The following is a 22,814-nucleotide window of genomic DNA, read 5'->3' as shown; positions in this document are numbered from 1 at the left end:
CTGCTCCCCACATCCCAGCCCCTGGGAGCCACTAGCCCCTGCTGCACCATGACACGAACCATTAAAAATTATTTAAGTAAAAAAACGCTACAGAAAGAAATTTAACAAACACCCAGGAAACCCATCCGATTTTTCAATATCCACTCAATAAGATTATTTTTTTTTAACCCAAACTCCAACCTGAACTTTGAGTGCAAATCAGAGTAAGTTTTCACCTTGCTCCCCAAGAATTAAAATACAGTAGAGGAGAGCACCTGGTCAACCCTAGCCAGTGCCCTGGTCACTCCAAAGCAGGCGTCTCTTCTATGGGCAACTGGCCGCGATTGTGGACCACCAGACTCAAATCCTCTGCAAGAGAGCAGCTGGGCCGCAAATACCGCATTTCTTGCGGCCCAAGTTTTCACTGTCGTAAACACAAGAAAGGCAAAAAACCGTGTAAAGCAAACATATTCACTGCATTGGAAATAACTGGTCAATGCCTCTCTTCACCAAAAAAAAAAAAAGTCAGGCATATGCGTACCTCAAATCTGCAGGATATGGAAAGCTTCCATAAAAGAAACCTATGAGGTATCACCAACATTCAGACTTCTCTTACCTACTATCTATAAGCGCCCTGTGCAGGCTTTTTTTTTTTTAAATATATGTATGGTTTTTATATTTATGTATATGTTTATACCCTTTCAGCTCTACCAAATCACAGCTGAGTATCAGGACTTCCTAGCCATTTCTCAGACTGCCGTACACTTTTCACAATAAATGTGAAAGAATTAGTTATTTCAGAAATAGTTTTGAAAGACCACACACAATTTCCTCCATAAAAACTAGCTTTTAAATAACTTTGAGAACCAGCTCTTACTCAGTTCCCTCAGATGTTGACGCAAAGAAACACAAACAATGCCAGCTTGAACAATCCATTTTGTTCAGACAATTGAGAGAGTAAAATTTAATACCTTGAGAAAACAGAGGAGGTCATAGGAAAAAAGTTACTGGAATCAAGAGTGAATTGTGTATTTTAAGACTTCTCTCAAAAACTACACAGCTTTTAAGACATCTCTTCCTCTTTACCCCAAACATTGTAACTTCAGACACCGAACAATTATGTTTCCTATATTCAGAGGGCTCACTTATGAAGTAGTGCTTAAATGTTTCTGTTTTCCTTTGATACAAAATGAACTAATGAGGGATCTGGTTGGCCAATATCTATTTTTAATGTTTCTGCATTTGATGTAATTCTGTATAGGTGAGTATAAAGGCATATGTAGCAATAAAGAACAGGCAACAGGATGGGAAACTATTATAAGAGTTGGTATTCCTATGAAAAATTTTGCATCTTGGAAACTCATGTTTTACTCATTATTTTCCAAATCTAGTAACACAGCTTAAAGGGAAATTGTAATCTTCCTGTATATAAGCAAAGAGACATTGAGTAAGAGTAAGCTTAGCACCTTCTCATTTAGAAGTGGGTCACCACTGGATTTTAAAAAACAAACAAACTTTCAGATCACTGCAGAGATTCCAGATATGACAACAGGAGTGGAAGACAGTCCAGTGCACCCAACTCAAGGAAGTTAATTATTTCCTAGCGAAAACGTTATGGCACAAGTTTGTTTACAGAGCAACAGAAGAACCTGAAATCTGATACTGCAGAATTCTTCAGTTCAGCAAACAAAACCTTAACAAGAAAGCAGGAACCTGGAAATAGGTAAATTCCACACAGATTTTTTTTTTAGCCCTTTTAAAGAACAAACGCAATCAGTTGGGCAAGTGTTGCTATGGAGACTTTCCATTAAAATTTAAAATCCAGAAATAGAAAGTCTGTTATTTTCTAAAAGATACTTCAGATTTTATTTTAAAGTAATCGAAAAATACTATTTTTTATCATCATTTAAATTATGAAACAAGAAACACTGACTTAAAAATAAAAAAATTAATCTTGACCTTACGCTCTATTTGTAGCTTCAATTTCCTAAACGTGACTTGATTTTCCAAAAGAATAGTTCTTGCCGATGTATCACATTTTGCTAAATAAGAATATCTCAACATTTATTAATGCCTGTGTATATGGTATTTCACACATTTATCCAAATGCCTATAGTGTACATTTTAATTACATTGAAACAATTAATCTTAGTAGATTATTTATCTTGAATTGTGATATCTACCTTGCATGTAGATGGAAATTGGCATCCATCTAAATTGCACAAGAGCATCACTTCAAAATTAAACATATTAGAACTTCTTTAACATGCTGAATACAGAAGAAAGTAAATTTATCAAAGCCATTCTACATTAAAAACTAATTTATTTTTAAAGAAAGTTTTATCAACAGAATAGTTCAGACATTGTGTCCTCCTAGGTTTTAGAACACCTGTATCATACAATGCTTAAGAGTAACTAGAGGCAGATTAAAACTTTTTCATTGGCCTTTCCAACACAAACTGTCCTTGGCAAAGACAATTTTTTTTTCCTTACCATCATGAAATCAAAACAAACTCTGCAGCTCCTTCCCTTGCCAGGCTGTCCAAATTTCATACATTACAGCTAGAGACCCTTGTCTCAGGACTCCCTTCTCCATTAACAATTTCACTTGGCATCTCAGGGAGGTTTGTTTTTAAACTTTCCTTCATGTTAGAATCATAGAATCATTATGGTCGGAAGAGACCTCAAAGATGTGATGTTGAACCTTCACAATCATTTTCTAAACTTCAGATCATGCAATCCTTGAATTAAACTAGTTGGATAAACAGAAAACAGGAAATACTGCCTGCACCTACAAATAATACCACCACTGACTGACCACTTCTGCAAACTCTGTCCCATCTGCTTTGAGACTTCTTCCATTTCAAACAACGAGCTGTTGAAATTTTGGAAGAAGCTAAATGTGCATCCTGGATTCTATAAGAAATCAAAATAGATTATAGCAATTTTATGCCTTAACATAACCAGTCACGACTTTTTAATATTTTTGTTAAATACAATTTTAACTTTGTTAACATGGTTTAATCCAATTTCACAACAGAACTTTATTAAACAGACTTACTCCCCCATTCCCCACCTCTTCCTCCTTTAGTCAGAGAAAAGCTATATTCCCTTGTACAACTTGAACAAGATTCTCTCAATGAAGCAGGAAAGACAATGGCTGTCTTGATTTTGGTTTTAATCCAATTGTTGAAGTACAGATCCCAAGCAGTCATCTCAGAACCATCATGAACAAAACTATGGAGGTTACAACGCTGCCTGCTCTGAATCTTGACTGAAATTACTATAGATTAAACAGGACTTAACAGGTTTTTGTTGTACTTCATAATTCAATTACTGTACATTACCAACTGAAAAACATTTTATTCTGTAGTGAGACAGAAAAAACTCAAGTCTTTCAGGAAACACAGCGTCCCAATATTATGTCAGGTTGCAGATGACTTAAGTACTGAACCAACAATAAAACCGTATCACATGAAGACTGCTGTTTAATTTGTTTGCTCATTGAGCTCCCTTCTATTTACTCCGAGCTAGAGATTACCTTGATTTTTATGAGGGCGCAGAAGCAGAAAGGAGCAAGGCAACAGCGTCAGCTATGCACCTCAACTTCAAGCATGGCCATGGCCAGATTTTCAATAATCTGTGATCACACATGCTATCCCCTGCTCTTAACACTTGGAGCTTTACCAAGTGATAGTAACTTACCTAGACTTATACAAAAGGAAAGGAAGGTAAGGGACAAAGGCAAGATGACTACAGGGCAAAATGAATTTATGAATGAGATTAAATCACTGTTTAAGTATTGGAGGACAAACTATAGGAACATGGCCAAGAATGAATAACCTAGGTTGTTTCCACCTCATGTCTAAAGGCTGGTATCTAAATAAAGCCTTACTTTCCTTTAGTTCTCATTTGAGAATCTCTTCCAGAAACAAGATGACATCAAATGAACTTAGGGACATTCCTCAGATTAGTTTTTCTATACAATCTTCAGAAAAAAAACTAAGATCCATGCAAATTTCCATATTTCCAACACAAGATGTGTTATATGAAGAGACTTTCCTGCAGCCAAAAGTGGTATGAGATTCTCCAGAATCCATCTGCAGAACTGAGGAAATATTACAGATTTTTTAGCCCAACACAGGGTTTAATCTAACAAGTATACAGCATACCTTGCCAGAACAATGGCACTGTCTGATTTTGGTTATTGTTAATTTTTAATCATTAATCTCCTGTTTATACAGACTTGCATACGAAACTCATCTAGTTAGGACCTGCAAAAGAGAACTGTACTGAAGATCTAACATCAATCAAAATCAAGACAAATTATCAAAAGCCCTACAAAATAATACACATACTCCACCCTGACTGGGAATTACTTTTCCAGAGTCATGCACTAGTGTTAATTACCAGTCGACACACACCACTATTGTTTTGACATACGACACACAGATCCTGTTCTTCCTCATTGCTTTGATTAAAAATTTGGCTTAGGGAGAAGTTCACGTTGTTCCTTTTCATAACTGCAGCAGCTACTTGCAGGCCGAGGGCTGCTGCTGCCACTGCCTCCGCACCTCCCTCACCCTGTCTTTTCCTGGGGCACAGGAGACCTGGCCACTCGCCCCCAGGGCAGCAAAATGCTACTGCAGAGAAACAGTGGGGCACCTCAGATCTCCGATTAAATTAGGGCTTTTTAATTTTTTGGGGAGTGGTTTTTTTATTATTTTGTTTGTTTGGGTTTTTTTGGTTTGTGGGTTTGTTGTTTTTTTTTTTCCCCCACTGACATACTCCCAAGTTTCTTGAATGACCAACAAAAGCTCCAATAGCTCCCTCTGCTGCCAGCAAATACCTATTTCAACTGCTCTTTGCAAAACCTGCTCGCAGCTGACACAAATGATCACATTCCTGTCTCTCTAAGCATACACGTGTGTGTATGTGTATACACATACAGGAATATAGAATCCTTGAAAAATAAGATTTGGGAAATACTATGGGTATTTTAATTTAACACTCTCCTAAGACTGCTGTTTTTAAAGCAGAATTACTTTGACTGCAAATCAAAATACTGAAGGCTAGTAGTTAAGTACTCACTATTTTCATATAATTTCAAAATACTATCTTATGCAATGCAAAAATCACATTGTATTACCTCAGCATCTAGCTGAATCTATAGTGACACCCATAAAACAATGGCTAATTTTTTAGGACAGTTAAGAGAAAAGAGTTTGTCTCAACCTGCTGCTGTCCTTAACATCACTACTATTTTTCAGTCTTCCTCCCACCTTCTCGAGTCTTTCATACTCCCATTGCTGCCTCCTCTCCGTACCTGCCCCTCCGCCATCAGTACCAGCAGGTATCAGCCAGGTTTGTTAGTTGTTTGGCTGTTGCTGTTTCACAACAGCAAAATGGCGGTTCTGCTGCACAGTGACAGCTATGAAAAGTTTACTGAAGCAAATGGTATTCCCCATGACCACCATTTCAAGACCATCAACACAACTGCGCAGTACAAGCACGAGCGCCTCCCCTCCACCACTGCTGCACACTTAACAGCTCTGCAGCCCAGAAGAAACAAGACTGGGATGACCAACTGAAAACTGGCAGGGAAACGACCGCTAACGGGGCGGGGGGGGGGGGGGGGGGTGTGTGTGCAGGAATCAGTGTTTACACACATAAAAGTGAGGGATTACATTGACAGAAAAATACATTTGTCAATATATCCTCCTTCGTACAGCTACACTGCAGCTACACTTGATGCCACTGCATCTCTACAGCACTAGGGGCTGCACAGATGTAATTTAAGATGAGGTGTCTCAGTTAAGATACAACAGGCCTACTCTGCAAAGACTTTACACAGACCAAGACAAAGCAAGCCACACTGCATGTCCAGAAACAGATGGCCAAGCACTGCCCATGTAGCAGGCTCTGGACTAAGGCCCATCCACGTCACAGGTGGCCAAGGATCTATTCTTACCTAAACTTACTAGCAAAATATACCACCAACCTCTTCTTTCCCCCTGGTCAGAGATAATTCAGAGGTCACTTACTTTAACAGCACAGACAGCTTTCAGTACATCTCTCCACAGCCTTCCGCCATCTTCACGCTTCCAGCACTACAGGCCTGGTGTCTCTCCTCTGTCTTCTTTTTTCTCTGAGAGTTAAGAGGAACCAAATCCTACTTTCCCAAACTGCTCAGCTTCTCTTTCCTCATCTTGCTCCAGCCCTATGTATCCTTTTATCAGTTTTGCCTCACCAGATGATCTTAACCTGCCAGGAATGCAGTGCTCAGGCTGACTAGGTGCCTTGCAGCTCTGGGCAGTGGTAGTTCAAAAACCAGCCAGCACTGCCACAAGTGCTGCAGCGACCAGAAGAAATGGTGCATCCACAGCAAGAGACACAATCAAATTATGGCAAGCGTAAACAGACCAGCAGCACCTTATGCATGTCCCCTACAACTAGAGAGGAAAAAAAACAAACCACAGTAAAAAATCAACAAGGATACAGAAAACAAGAGAAATGGAAATTGCATCTAGCATCTGCCAGTGCTTTGACCCTAACTGCAAACTTCCCTCAAACAAAATTCCAAAATATAGGACTTCACAAAACATTGAGAAAAAAATTAAATCCAAATCCATCTTTATCTGGCCAAGTCTTACATGTTGTTCATTAACATTAGATAGCCAAGGCTTAACCACTCTGTTTTCTATATTTGTGAGCAATAGTATTACACACACACAGCAGGGAAAAGGAAAGAATAGGCCTGAAGTGTACAGAAACCCTAGTTTAATAGATACAAATGGATTGGCACTTGAAGCTACACCCAGGGCACAGGTGGAGTACTCAACAGCCATTAAACATCCAGGGAACTTAATTCCTTAGGAGAGAGTCTCATGTTCCAACCCACCAGGCACTTTGAGCATTACCAAACCAGAACAGACTGTATGTCCTCCTCTCATCAACAGATCAATAATCTTGTAGAAAAGCACTTTTTAAACACATCATTTTGTATTAGTATGCAGTTAAGTACAAGCTCAATTCATTTGTAGGGGGAAAAAAAAAAGAAACCAAACCAAACCCAACCCAAACTTATCTGACACCCTTTTCTCCTGGTTTTTTCCTATCATGCTTTTAGTGCCCATCTACCCTCCTGTGTCTTTCAGTTTGGCTCTGCTACACAGCACCACAAGCAGCCAGATCTCTCCACCAGGCTCCAAAGAGCCCCTGCTCAGAGCTGCAGACACACACACTCTTCAGGAATACCCGAGCCTGGGTTCGTTTCTACAGAAAGTGCATGGATGCAACATCTATCGACAGACTTGAAGTACACAGAAAAATACTTGTCCTTTAGGCTTTTTTTTTTAAAACAAGACCAGTTGGCTGAAAAAACACCCTTTCCATAAGTGACACATAAAACACTTGTTAGTACAGGGATCATGTAAGTACCAATTTTCTCAAGGTTTCTGTACATTTGAAAAATAGGGGGACATTACAGAAAAAAGACGGCAATGAGCTACCAAGTACACTATGGCATGCTTTTCAACTGAGGTTGTTTATGAAGAGATGAGAAGTAAGAAAAAAGAAATGCTTTAATTCTTAAGATGTTTCAAAAATTCATTGCACATGTGCTCTGTGCTCTTTATAAGCAGAATCGGATTTTATTAAAAAATAGAAGTAGCTCCTTCATCTGTTTTGCTACAGCTGCATGATGCAGGATCCTGAATTTTGGCATAATGCTCTACTAAAAGAAATAAAGTGGCTGTATTGGGGAGAAACTTCTCAAACTTTAACACAGCAATCCTCTTAGATAATATGTGCATATATTGAAATATAATAAAAACAATGTATTACAGCAAAATTACAATCTTCTATCCTTATCTTTTCTGGCAAAGTTTGTTGATAAGGTTTATTTACATACAGTTTTAACTTCAATATAACCCAAAATTCTTACTGAAAGCATTAGAAAAATCAAGGAAAAGGGGGCAGTGGAGACAAGTTTTTATGTAGAAGAAAAAAAGGAACAAAAGAAATCCCTGAAAATGAGAATCACAAAGCATCATCAATTTCCAGAAGCTTCACGATCAACAGTGTCTTGATTCTCTGAAAATTAAGGCATGGAAGGATTTTTTTAGTGTTTGTTTGTTTGTTTTTTTAAATTCTGAATCTAAACTACAGTTGTATGTAAACCTCTGAAATTCAAATACAGACCTCAAAACGCACCTTGTGCGATGCAGCTAGAATACTGAAATAGGAATAAAAAAACCCGCGAACAGGATGGTACACTGATAGTTACATCTCAGCTAGCCACAACAACTTGCTTTGAGCCTCCTTCACCCTATTCATACAGCAAAATGCATTTTTTAAGCCATTTACAGATTGTAGTCATCTGTGAGAACGTAATGTAACAAATTAAGCATTGTAGTGCTGAGGAAGCGACTGCAAAGAGCTTCCTGTCATTTGTAATTTTTCATTCCATACCTTATGAAAACAATGGAGAATAACGATAATGTTGTGTATTTTTAAAAAGTTCATTGTCAAATACAACAAAAAGTTGAAAGTCTTGATACTTTAAAGGTAAAAGGTCTTTAATCAGATACCAGCTTGGATTAAAGCACAGATTTTCTTCTTTCCCATCTAAAATATGGAACTACAGTAATATTTGCAATTGCCCTTTCTCTAGAAAATAAAACTGCTCTCAAGTACACCACCTAACCTTCTCACTACCTCCATAAACACAAAACTTAAGAAGAGATTGCATTATACATTAAGACTGTGCAAAGGATAAATTTCATGCAATGGATGGAGGCTTAAGGAACTCACAAGCAAGCTTAAGAACCAATATTTTTTATTTACTGCTTGGTAGTACAAAAGTTGTATATAAACTATTTTGTTAAAATACATCTGATATGCAATTTAAGAAAGGTAGACTAATATAGCAGTGTCCATACCCCTACAAAATAGCAGAGTGTAGTGTTAAATGCAATGAAACAGGCACAGTTTGTAAGCCCTCTTATTGAAGTAGCAATGCGCAAATTAAATTCTTGCACATTATCAGGTCTAATATCTGACAAGTATTTTACACAGGTAAACAATGTTTTACATATCCAACACATTTTCATTTCTTTTATTCTACATATTTCCAGTGGAATCAAAATAGAAACTGCTTTTAAATTAAGTAAAAAAATACATATTTCTGTTTAAACTTTCTTCTATCGGTAAATTTACTTGCAGTACTAACTCATCATGTATCAAAACACAGTATTATCAAAATACGCCCCACCTCCCTTTTTTTTTTTTTTAAAGCTTTTCTGACAGTCTATAACTGTGTATCTCCTTTCTGAAAATTATTTGAAACTGCTTGGTTTTGCCCAGTACTCCCTTTTTCCAGTAACTTGGAAACTAAAAGCTAACTACTATAACCAATACTAATTAAATTCTTCTAGAAATACTAGCTCTTTCTACAAACAATCAAGTGAAGCTTGAAGAAGAAAAAAATTCAAAGAAATTAAATGTATACCTGTAAGGTGAGCTTGGTGTTTATGTTACATTTAAATATTGAAGAGATTTCATAAGCCAAGTTTAAATTAATGGGAGCAGGGATGCTAAACATTCAAGTTCTAGTCCTGGCCAAACAGCTATTTTGGGTTCTCAAGGATGGACAATTATATCTAAAAATATCCATTTTAAAAGGAACAAACCAACCATTTATTCTTTTTGGAGCTTCGGTGAGTGGTGGTGGGTTTTTTTGGCAAATATAGCATTGGTGAAAAGTATATATTGATAGGTCCAGTCAGTATCTCATAGATACAAGCAGAAGGAAGACCATCAGCAGCACATACTTTCAGCAAGAGTCAAATAAACTTTATGTTAGCTGATAAGACATGGGGGTATCTAATACATAAGACGATTAATTCTTATCTTTGTACACATTGATTGTTAACACTGCATAAACTGATGAAGAAATATGAAGGGAGTGACACTGGCATAAGATTTTGGTGTCAATGAAAACAGCTATCCTCAGGTCCAATAAAGGCACTCTGAAGTACCTTAGTATATACTCCATAAATTTTTAATGCCAAATATTCTATATCCTTATCTAATGGTTGAAATATGTTGCCTCAGCTTAATAAGGAACCTTTGGGTAAAAACAAAAAAGAAAGGCAAAACTATTAGGCATTCTTCAAATACGAGTGAGTAGTTACAAGAAAATGGGAGAACAAGTGGCCTTGAAGAGAGTAACCTTCCCAAGAGCTCACCCAACCACATAGAAAGAGATGCTCTTCAGCCTATGTTAAGTGAGTGGAAGGCAAGGGATTGAAGACAACAATTTAGTTTAGTTTAACATCTGCATATAGCTGAACCACTCTGTACTGTCAAGTACCCTTTACAGAGTCTGAGGGCTTATGTACTAAAGGCACACGTGCAGATTTTGGCTGACATAATTATTTCCTTGCATGTTTTGCTTGGCTACTAGCAGTTAGATAAAAGAATATTTTCATTTTCCAAAGGCTGGGTTTTATCTTCAGCAAACACTTGTCAATTCTGGGGGGGAACAGAGGGGAAAAATCCAGATGGACCAGAGGGGTGAACACAGTTTATGTACAGGGTAATCTTATTACTTGTAATATTGAGCTCATTAAAAATGCTTGTCTAAGTACAAAAAAATTAAGATTATTTGATAAGGCTTCTACAAATTTTTGGACAGGGAAGGTATGTATTTTTTCTTTCCAAGATGAAGCCCAACATTTAGTATGAGGTCCACCCAGCTCAACAGTATTTAAGTGTCTAAATCTCACTGATTTTACTAGTGAAAAACCATTAAGTGTTTAACCTTGCATGGGTGCCATCACAGAACTTGTAAAATGCTACAGTGCCATAAATACTTTTCCTTAAATAGTATGCATCTCTTGGGAGTTTTCAGTTTTCTCCAAAGTGCTAGTAGACAAGCTTCTTCTAAAAGTTCCACCTGCAAGAGAAGAAAACAATTCTAAAAATAAGCCTAAATAGCCATATTAGTTTTAGGATGAACATGCCCATTAAAAAGTTAGTAGATGCTCTGAAATGGAAAAAGTGCCACAATCACATGAAGTGGTTGCCGTGCATTGCAAGTTTAGCATGTGAAATCGTAAAGGAGAAGAACTAAAAATTCAGCTGGTACTCATGAAAAGGATGGACAAACACATGGACAAAGTGGCAAATCACATCACAATGAGAAGCACATACAACTTTGAAAAGGATACTAGGAATGGAAAATGTTACGTAGCTTCAGTGCATCAGCACCTTAAGTTTCTGTTTACCCAGTAGCTTACAATGGATACGCAAGAGCTTAACTCAAATTTTTTACTTCAAGCTGTATACCTACTACATTTTTATGCGCCACTAAGCATACTTTAAATAAACTTAACTGATGAAATGGAGTCTAGCCAGAACACAGACTGTGGAGACATGGAGAAGACATGCTACAACTTCAAACGTTGCAGCCAGCGAGACACTAGGATAAGCTGAAACACTGTAGATGTCGCTTCAAGGAAATACTAACAACATGTCAGTTTAGGGGAAAAAAACCCTGAACGAGAGTAGCAGTGAACACAAGCAACCAGCAATATTATGTCATGCAGGTACTGCCCAACTCAGGATTCCATCTCATACAGGAACTCTCAGTAACAGCAGTTAAAAATCAGGTCACAAAGCACAAATCCACTGCCTCCAAATGCCAGAACAAACCTCTTCTGGCAGCAGTCAAACACACATTTGGGACCGCCTTCCTCCTCTGCCTCTGAAGATCTGAGCCAATTTCTTCAAAACTATATGCTTTTTATCATAAATTGACTGGCTGGAGACACAGAAGTCTTAAATGCTGCTCAGTTTCAGTAAAATAAGCTATAATAATTTATTAGAAGTCTGAAATAAGTAATTGAAGTAAAGGTCTAACTACTACCTGTTTATATGTGACCAGCTTTTCATGGCAGTGGACAAAAACTGATCTAGAACCATGCTAGGGAACAGTATCATAGTCTTTCAGACAAGATCTGTTTATTTGCTGTAGTGCACATCAAAGGGGCCTGGCTAGTTTCCCAGATGATTTACAAAATACTTGGACTGGAGAGACCTTTACAAGAGATTCCATGGAGCCATTTCTCTGCTATTAGAACATTTGTTTTCAGAAAGGGCAATACTTTAATCCTAAGGGAGATTCTACAACAAAAAGTTGCCATACATGGACATTTAATTTTTTTTTTATAGCTATACTATCATATCTCTCTAGAGTACAGCTTATTTTTAGATTAAAGTAGTAATGGTTTAAATTTAGAGAACAACCTTTAGGTAATTACAGGGAACAGCTTTTGTATTCAGGAGAGGAAAGAAAAAATTAGAAAGAAAACTGGACTACAAAACATTTTTAGAGTGATTTCAAAAGATTTTTTTTTAAATAGATACCCTTTTCTTTCTATTTCTAATCTTTAACGAGAAGATAACTAGTCTGCCTTTAAGTCAAAAATCATATTATGAATAGTCTGATCATGCTTACTGTTAGAGATATAGAAAAGAAAAAAGAGTTACTCCTGTGACTTTTTTTACTCCTGTGACAAAACAATTAGATGGGCATGAAAATGCCAATGTAGTCAGTGAAGGAAGAGGTTATCTCCTATTGCATTTAGCTACTATTGATTTTTTAAAAGGGAAGAAAGGAAAGGGAAAGCATACCAACAACAAAAAAAAAACCAACCCTGGGCACCAAGGCATAATTCTGAATCAGAAAATAAGAGTAAAGTTTGTCTGTCACTGACATCTGTAGATCCTTCACAGATTACAGAGCAGCAATAAGACAAGAGCCACTAGAAAGCTATGATTCGCCAAAATTTGCCTCAGAGCAAAAAGCAAAACAAAAAAACCCAACCATCCTCACAGTCTATGACCCACCTCCAAGGCAGGGCCAGCTGTATTTACACTGGCTTTGACAAGCATTTGTTCAGTCTGGTCTTACAAATGTCCAGCAATAAAGATACAACAGCTTATTCCAACTTCTTAATTTTTGAAACCTGAATTCCACCTCCTTGAATATTTGCCTACTGTTCACCTTCTTACCCACTGAGCAAAAAGAACCATTTACTTCATTACCCTCCAGAGCTTTTTAAACATTTGGAAGCATACCATATCTCCAAGCTTTTCTTCCTCTATGGCAACGGTTCCAAAAAATTAGGTATAATTTAATGAGGCACAGAGACCAAACAACTACACTCTGCTTAGTTCAACAGTCATACCTGTGCTGCCAGTAAAGGTTGGGAGGAAGTATCCCATTGCATACCAGCTCTCTACTTTGTCTTCCTTTCTAAATTGATACAATTACAGAATGTTTTCTTAATGAATAAACAACGGATATAAAGAAGAGGCCACATCTCGCACCTTGGCCTTTCAGAATTTAACCTCAAGACACACAAGGGGGTTTGGGTCTTGTTACATTTTTAAACACATACAATCTTCATTTGTGCATTTCCCTCATATTTGAAGTTACTGAGAGTTTGAAACTGGACTGAGCTGACACAACATGACTTTATCTTCTCTCTCTCAGCATACAGAAAGTTTGGCACTGTGTACTTTGTTCACTTTCTTCAAATCCAGGGCCTCTATCTTGTCACTCCAGAACTCCTTTCTTCCCCAAAGGTAAAGATCTGTATTTTGAATCACATTTGTGTAAAATCACTTTTCCCCTTCAGATTATCAATCAGTGTGTCAACAGTTAGAAGCAAACCATATTAACTTACAGGGGTTTTTTCCCCAACATTCTTAACTGTTAAAAAAAAAATAGTAGTCGGGTGCATTCCAATACCATGCCGGACACATTTTTGACATGCTTAATGGTGTACCTCAAGAAATTCACTTATGTTTAACGACTCGCAAGAAAACTCCAACTTCCTGGCTTAGTAACCTACCATAGATCCCTGTGATATGAGCATTTTCATGTGTCTCCATTCTTATTAGCCAAGGCTCCACTGATCTATCAGAGAAGTATCTAGTAAGCAGTCACCTTATACAAGCACACAGTACAGGGCATCAAGCATAAGGAAGAAGCACTACAGTTATTCCAGTGATGCAGCTGTCAGCAGCATTTGTTTCTTTTGGGTAGTAAGCACATTGCCACCAAATTTGAACCATCATTTATTGCCAAAAATTAACATGCAGATGTTTTATTCTTTGGACCAGTGATGTCACCTCCACAAAGTAGTTTTTATTTCAACATCTACTCTAATTACAAAGTCTAAATAAACAGATAAGAATTTGGTGGATAATTTAGCCTTTATCAATTTATTATTAACTCAGTCATCACATATAATTTTTGCAGACTTTTGTAGAAACTTCCAAAATTGAAAGATGAGTTTTCACACAGAACTGATACATTTTCAACTTCATTTCTCTTTACTGATTACCTTCACTTATTTCACAACATACCACTTTCAATATGAGTTCCCAATGTTTGATACCTGCAGTTTACTCTGAGCTTCTCCTCTCTTGCATCTCCTGTTTCACAGGCGTGGCAGGTGCTTCACTCCCTTCCCGTTTCGCAGGTGTGGCAGGCATATCACCATTGATACTCTCCACACCAGTAACAGACATCAAGCTTTTCCGCTCTTTGGAATTCGATTTGTGCTCCACTTTTGTGACTCTAAATCTGAGGTAAGAAAAAGAAAGATTCAGTTGTATTTCCCCAGAGATTAGTTAGATTGTTCTCAGTACCCAGTGTATGGACAGGAAGGCATTTTCAGGTCCCAAGACACAGACAGAGCAGACATCCAGACAGACCCAGCTTCACTTCAGAGCAATCATCCTTCCTATGACCTACATGTACTTTTAATACTCACTACTGCTGAATCGCACTTTCTCAGGGAATTGTGTTTTAAAGCAGAACTCACACATTGCATACCACTACTTAGAACAGTGATTTTCTAAGACAACTACAACATAAGCTAGGAATTAAAAATAACGGAACAGAATTAAGTGGTTTCTACAGCTCACACTTGAAAAATATCAAATTCAGAAACAGAGCAATCCTTGTTTCTTTTTAGCCAGTACCTATACAGCAATAGCTTTGGATTTATACCCACAGTAAATCTCCATCTATTTACACAGGTCTTAAAAAAAAAAAAATCACATTTACTTCTTCCAGAAGTCTAGTAGAAACAGGGTTACAAAAAAAAAAATCACTGATGCTACAAAAAGAGCAGAATCGATGAATATGCGATACAACATGGGCCACTATAGCATCCCTAAGAAAAGTATACAATAAAATGACCTAAGTTTTACCTTCCCACAGAAAGGACTGTAACTTCTCCAAGACGACTTCTTCTATGCTCTTTAGATTTGTGAGCTGGCTTTATAAGGTACCATCGTTTGTGGCTACAACGAGTACAAACATCCTTTTCTACTACTCCTCCAACAGTATGGAAGTGATGGCCTTTGCAGCTGTGTTTAAACGGAACAGCACCAGGTGACAAAGGAGAACCTGGACTCGTTGGACTCCCAGGAGAGGTAGGAGATAAAGGGCTGTAAGGAAAAAGTATAAAGGAAATTTGATGTTTACTATAAAATCCTGTTTCTTAAAAAGAAAAAAAAATTATAAAATACAACCTTCTGTTATATCTAGTGAATAGCTAGTTTTTTTTTCAGGGACTGTTTATTTGTGAGGATGTCTGGTATAAGGTTCCCTCTGATATCATATTTTCAGTCAAAATCACTTCCATAAATTAATTCAGCTGCAGTCATGCGGATAAGGTAACTTAACACAAAGGGCAAGGAAATGAAAAAAAAAAATCAGGCTAAAACAGAAGAGAACAGGTTACATGAACTTACACTGATGAAGATATCTAATTAGCTGACTAAATGCATAGCTGGAGAACTACAGAAAGTACTTCAGAATTGTTACAGTATCTCTAAGACTCACAGAAGAACAGCATAGTCCCACAATACTGCAAAGAGGCAAAATTGTCTACCATGAGGAGAAAAGGAATCAACAGATCATTCAGCTTAAGCTTCAGAAAACCTTTTTTTAAAGTATCTAGAAAGAAAGAAAAAGCAGTACAACCACCAAAAGGCATTTATTGAGAATATCTAACCAAATCAATTTAATTTTCTTCTAAAACATAAAAGCAGATAGCATAGATAGAAACCAGAAGATGTACTTTTTTGGACTTCAGCATCAATTTTGACGCTATCTTGCAACACATTCTCGTAAAGCAAGGTAGAGCTCAGTGCATTAAAGGTGAAATTACTGTAGTGCAAGGTAGCATACCTTGTTTAAAAAATAAAAAGACATACCAGAAAGTTATACATTAGTAGCTTATTATGAAACTGGAAAGACATACTAAACATGGTTATCCTGGTCCTGATGATATTCAGTGTTTTAAACAGTCCCTTGGATAATGGAATAGAAGAACAGCTAAAGTGCCCATAAACTTTGGGTCACCCATAGTAACTGTAGAGGACAAGATGAGAAATTAGGACAATCAGAGGAGAGCACGTGTGTGAAAGACATTCACACATACATCAGTCTTATTAAAAATACTGGATGTATTGCTGTAAGGACAACACAAATTTCAGTGCTTTAGCAGAAAAGCTTTACAAACCTAGGTTAAAAAGCAACTAGCCAGGTGATCATTCTTCAGAAAAAGAAGGTGAAGATCACAAGCTGAACATGAATCATTATGATGTTGTTGCTTAAAAAGGACAAATTTCACAGTGGAAATAACAGGAGTATAAAAGACTGGAGTTACTTGGATGCTTATTTTCAAAACAAAAAGTATTGACAGGAGACATTTAATGGTCTTCAAATAAGTAAGAGAACGTTATTAAGGGAAATAAAATCTGTTCAGTATCTGAAGCAAAGACAGGTACTAATGGCTTTAAGTGACAGACGTGCAGATTTTACTTCGTCATTACATTAGGAAGCATTTCATAGTGCACTGAACTTAGAAAGGAATACAGTGGATTCACACTTGAGTTATAAAGCTTTAGGACTATCTGTCAGAAATTACGTAAGAGCAAACAATCATTTTTCTGTTCCCTTTACTTTTTGTATTTTAATTCACCTCTGAAACAATAGTTTAAAACTCCCAATAACACCACAGATGCCTAGGCAAAAAGATTGACTTAAAATTCAAACAAGTATTTCTGCTACACTATAGAAGTTTTTTTAAAAATTCCTATACTTGAGAACTCCTCTCATAAATTCCATTTTTTTCTTCAATAACCAAGCCTCTCACCATTAAAACAGGTGATAAACAGCTCCATACTCAACTCTGTTTTGCTAAAACTATGCACTCCCACTTCTTTATTAGTGACAGTACTACCTGAACCTTCCTCTTCTCTGCCTTGAATATGAACACAGGGTTACATATGAAGAGTATTTTGAGTAGTATAAATACAGTTTAAAGGTACTTACGTATAAGTACTTTTATACAAATGATGCATCTGCAACTCAAGGGCTGAACTACTTTCTCTACATAATTCTCTAAGTAGGTGTGTGGTGAAAAAAATAAGAGGTAGGTCAGTGAATGTATATTACCACAATTACAAAGAAAAAAGTAAACCAGAAGGAGACAGAGAAAGATATGTCTATTTTAAGTTAGCATCCATACCAATGAAATGAGTGCTGCTTCTGTTCTTTCAAGTCAGAGTGGCTTTGGACTAAGCCAACTTGTAAGTAACCTCACCCTAAAGTAAACAAGTATTTGCAGCCTCTGTAAATCTTTAGCTCAGAAAGCAGTAAATCCATACCACACACACCTAGAACACATAACCAGAAGAGCCAGTTACTAGCCCAGGGCATACATTAAAATTTAGTGACTCAGAGACACCACAAGGAAATCAAAGTAGTATCCTCTTAGCTGATAACTCAAGGAAGTGATGTAGTCTTAAAAGTGCTCAAGAAATAAAATCCTTTGAGAGGGTATGTTTTTAGTTGCCTCAGGAAACATGCATTAAAAAGATGAGTAATTACCTTTCAGGTTCAAAGACACTGCTATCTGCTACCATGGCCTTTAACACATCAGCATTTGCTGCAATGAGAATAAATAGAATTCTTCAAAAGTGTATGGCTCCAACTTCAGAAAAAACAAACAGCAAAATTAAAGGTCCTCAAAGAAATTTCACAGACAACTGTGTTATGTATATCTCCAAAAAGACATGAGAGAAAATTATGCAAAAAAAAATTAATATAATTCTATGGGATTTTCTTAACATGAGCTACTAAAATTACAGTTCATATTGCACTCAAAGCTCTGCCCCAATACAAGCCATATAACATAGCCACCTGCACAACACTCCAAAACAAGATCTTCGAAAATTTTAAAACATCCATTTGACTACAGGAGTATCATCACCTCACATGTATAAAGCAACTCCACATTAAAAACACCACTTTAAATGAACCCTACAAAATGCAAGTTAATTATCAGCCACGAACTACTGATCGCTCACATTAGAAAAAAACCACATGGGGTACCTAATCCCAACCTCGAGGAAAAACAGACAAGCTCAAAGCCCTGACAGTTATTAAGGAAAAACAAACAAACCCCAAACCACAAGCCAATCCAAAAATACAACTTTTCCAGAGGACTAGTGTTTATTCAGAAATAACTCAAAGCCAGTTCAATGCTTAGGAGAACTCTGACTTATGCAAATGTAAAATTAAAAGGCTAAAGGTTCTTCTACCATAAAAACATGCAGTCTCCTAAATGTTTCTTCTACTGGGCAAATACGTTCTCAACTAACCAAGCATTCCATGGGCTGCTTAACTATGATTTTATTTTTTCAGTCATATCTTCTTTATCCTTTACTTTGCACACAACAAGCATGAAGATACCATGTCCAAAATTCAACGATAGTGCTAGTCTACCCTATTGTCTCAGTTACGCACAAACCTTTCATCATACAACAGCTGCAAGACAAAAAGTTTAATCTGGTCAAAACAAAAATTTCCACATGATTTAAACATTGCCATTAAGAAAGCAACCTTGAACTTTTACTTCACAAACAAAACAAAAAGATGAACCAAAAATATCAAACACCCAAATAGTTAAAATATCAAGAAATGCATGAACCAAACTTACCATACAAAATAATTTTCAGGTAAGTGAAAGACACCCCTATTTTGTTTAAAGTTATTGCCTTCTGCAGCCAATCTCAAAGAGTTAAGTATGTACAAAATGGTTATTAAATGAAAACACACAAACATGTCATACTTCAGAATATCTGAAAACACATATTTGTTATAGAACACCATCACAAAGATTTGTAACTTCAATATCACAATACTATACCTTCATTTTTCATAATGTAGTTAACAATTTGTCCCACAGTGTCACTATTCTCATGTATAGTTTCATTCATTTCTGTGCAAGGAAATAAATATGTTGTCAATATCTTCGCCATCTGAATGAAGAGTTGAGTTATTTTAAAATAAGTAAGTACAAACAAAAAAAAAGTACAAACAAAAAACTCAAGCCAAAACAAAAACAATCACACACCAGAAGTTACATAAAAAAAGACAAGATCTATTATCACTTTGGAGGGAAAGTTTAGATAAGTCTTTTCAGTCCTTATTCAGGAAAAAATACAAACACAGGTTTATGGAATCTACACATCAGCTCTAACATATTCATCTAAGACTTGAATAAACTCAATATTTTCACAGGCATGTGTTAAAATTCCTTCTCTAGCTAGTAAGGAGGACACAAACAAGAAAACAATATTTCTAATCCTAACAATATGGAGGAAAAAAAACAGGAAAAAAAATCATTAAACTGTCTCAAGTCACTATTCTAAAATAAATTTATTGGCTTCTAGTATAAAAGGCATTCAATTTAAGCTTTTCACCACAACTACAAGGACATAGCATTTTATTTTTTTAATTAGAAAGAATTCTCATATAACTACAGGAGCACGGGATTTAAGAAAGAAACCTTATGACTACACTTAATACTTTTGGAATCAATTGCACCCTTTAACAATACTGGAAGCTTCCCCAGAATAACCTCAGAAGGCAGAGAAAGATCACGGAGAGAAACAGAACAAATGAAGCAGCACAGCTCTGCCCTTCCCTAATAATTGTTATGACTAGCTTTATGAAAATAAAAAAAAAAATCAGAAGATTGAGGCAAGTTTGATAGGTAAGACCCTAAATTTGTCTTTTAGTAGTAAATTAGGGGCTTCCCCATCTCTCTACTCACCTAATACCTGCAACTTTGCAATGCAACATAGACACAGGTACTTCCCCAAACTAAGACCTAAAAGTTGTCCCTCTTTCATTACCCTTCACCTTGCTATTACTGCTCAGGTGAACTAACAGATCAGAGAGTCCCACTCACCGTGTACGTGCTCCAGGCAGTAACTGCTTAAGAACATACTGACACATCATTACTGCACCACATGGCTCTACCGTTACCACAAACCCATTATAATTTGCATTTATTATGAACCTATTGACAATAATTACTTGGGAGAAAGGAAGAGGTCCAAAATATTTACAAGTGACTTGGCACTTGTATTTGCTTAACCAAATGCTGTACTGGGTTACTATAGCCCTTCCCCAAGAGATAACACTATTTTCTTGGGCTGGGTTTTTTGTTTTGGTTTGGGTTTTTTTCAGTTAAGAGTAGGTGGAAATAAGCAACCATAAAAACAAGAGTGCAAACGAACAAATACTAGAACAAAAACAAAGGTGTTTTTAAGAAAAAATTATAAGCAGCACACATTACATAAAACAGAATGTAGACAGTCAGCCCAAAGGCTCAGTTTTATAATGAGAGAGGAGATGAGAATAACAGCACAACAGGATCAAATTAAGATTGCTAAACACGAAACTAAGATTTTAGGCTTTAAATGGCAGCTTTTTGTCATTCCTCAGACAGAATTATGTATAATAATATTTGTTACTAACAGCATGTGGAATGCAGAAAAGCAATCTGGTGCCTCCGATTGCAGTGTATAGTGGAAAACAAATACACTGGTTACTTTGATCCCTCTGTAAACTCTTAATTGACATTAGAAGACTTGCATGGGAAATTGGAACACTCCTAGTTTTGACTAGCAAAGATCAAAACCCAACAGACATAAGAGTAATAAAAATATTTTTCTTACTATTGTTTTGATGTCAAATATAGACAGAGAAATGACAGAAGTCTCACAAATTACTCCATAGTAGGTGCAATGTACAGAAATAGGAAGCTGTTTATTAGACTTGTTGGTTACCTATTTTTTCATCAAGTTTTTCTTCTTCTACTTGTTCAGCCTCTGTTGTACAACGATATCCTTTTTTCTTAAGGATGTGACAGATGAGAATCCCCAAGAGACCCATGATGAAGAAAACGGGAACCAATGCAAAGGCAATATACTCTAGGTGTTCAGCCTTGCCATCATTGCCATCAGTTTTAGTTGTCAAAGTAGTTGTCTGTAAGACATAGCTTGACAAAGCCTGAAGAAACTCTCCATTATCTACATAAACGAATAAACACAGTTATTACTATACACTGTAAATCACTTCAAGGCATTTAGAAAATTACAAGCATGACTAGATCCCCATAGCGTCAACATGATGTACCTTCTCTGATGACTTGAATGAGCAACACATACTCTACCAGCTAAGAACTGATACCTGTAACAGTAGATATTCCCTCTTCATAAAACAATTACAAAACATCTAACACACACAAACCCCACACGGTATTTCTTCAAAATAACAGTGAAGAACAAACAATATTCTAGCCTGATAGAATTGTAATCTCAACAAGAGGGCTCATATATCTCACAGAAGAGTAACACCACCATTGCTCCTTGTTCTCATCAGTGAGGAAAATGCCATACCATTCCTCCGGTCCTAAGTTCATGCAAAATTGCTCAAAAAATGGTGGATCCTTCCCTAATATGAGAGTAAGTACAGGATTTAGCATTGACCCCTGCAAAGAAAAAATATCAGGTGTGAGAGAAGTAGCTTTGATTTTTTTCTTAACACTGGGATTTCACAGCACAAAAGAACGAACATTTACCCTCTACTCATCAGCATAAGGTGGGCTCATTCTTTGCTTAAGATTTGGAAATGATTTTGTATTTAAACTTGAAACAGAATGGGAAAGAGGCTTTTCTTTTTGTTTGCAAAGAATTTAAGTTGCAGCATAGGCACACTAACTCTATACCACAATTAAACATTTTTGTTTCAATTAAGCTCTGAATTTAAACAGATGTATATTCCATGTTATAGATTGGGCTTTTGAACTACTAAAAGTATAGAATGTTTACATTAGAAAGGACCTCTGAAGTCCATTAGTCCAAACACTGCTAAAAACAGCTCTGATTAGATCAGGTTGCTCAGGTAATCTCCATCTGAAGGATGGACATATCACATTATTTCCAGGTAACCTGTTTCAATATTTGCCCACTTTTACGGCCAATACATACAGGTAAGTTAAAATCTCAGTACCTTCTCATATATAAAAAGTATACAAGCTCAACTGTTCAGCTAAATCAAAAAATACACGTTTGCATACTCAAAATTCCTTCTGAGCCTCTAGAGTTTATACACACTCCCCACCCCATATAATAAAGATTTAAATACTACTCTTCCAACATGCAAAAATATTGCTGCATTTCTACCCTTTATTCTTCTCCTTTACTTCAGCTGAAAATAATTTTTTGGAGTAGGAAAGAATGACAACAAAAAAAACCTGCAAAAAATAAAATCATAGAATCATTATGGTTGGAAGAGACCTCAAAGATCATCAAGTCCAACCGTACACCTGATGCCACCCTGTCCACTAAACCATGTCTTGAAGTGCCACATCTAAACGTTTTTT

The 22,814-nt window shown here is 36.6% G+C and overlaps 1 protein-coding gene across 1 annotated transcript; it reads right to left on the bottom strand.

Moving 5' to 3' along the window:
- Window positions 1-10,702: 10,702 nt before the first annotated feature.
- Window positions 10,703-21,433, bottom strand: RELL1 (RELT-like 1). Its single transcript, XM_009709775.1, has 6 exons — window positions 21,217-21,433; window positions 19,287-19,358; window positions 17,966-18,023; window positions 15,274-15,513; window positions 14,454-14,641; window positions 10,703-10,939 (listed from the first exon to the last, which is right to left on the bottom strand). The coding sequence occupies exons 1-5, from the start codon at window positions 21,320-21,322 to the stop codon at window positions 14,461-14,463; spliced, it is 657 nt and encodes a 218-aa protein (XP_009708077.1). The 5' UTR covers window positions 21,323-21,433; the 3' UTR covers window positions 10,703-10,939; window positions 14,454-14,460.
- Window positions 21,434-22,814: the final 1,381 nt, after the last annotated feature.

The sequence above is a fragment of the Cariama cristata genome, unplaced genomic scaffold, assembly GCF_000690535.1.
Source record: "Cariama cristata isolate BGI_N322 unplaced genomic scaffold, ASM69053v1 scaffold23130, whole genome shotgun sequence".
Classification (NCBI taxonomy): domain Eukaryota; kingdom Metazoa; phylum Chordata; class Aves; order Cariamiformes; family Cariamidae; genus Cariama; species Cariama cristata.
This window is presented reverse-complemented; position numbering and strand designations above follow the sequence as displayed.

Excerpts from the sequence above, each read along its gene's own strand:
- RELL1 (XM_009709775.1), bottom strand. The coding sequence starts at position 21,322 with ATGGGTCTCTTGGGGATTCTCATCTGTCACATCCTTAAGAAAAAAGGA. Across the intron at positions 19,359-21,216 it reads AAAACTTGATGAAAAAATAG|AAATGAATGAAACTATACAT; the intron begins GTAACCAACAAG and ends TTCCTTGCACAG. Across the intron at positions 18,024-19,286 it reads CTACATTATGAAAAATGAAG|CAAATGCTGATGTGTTAAAG; the intron begins GTATAGTATTGT and ends TTCTCATTGCAG.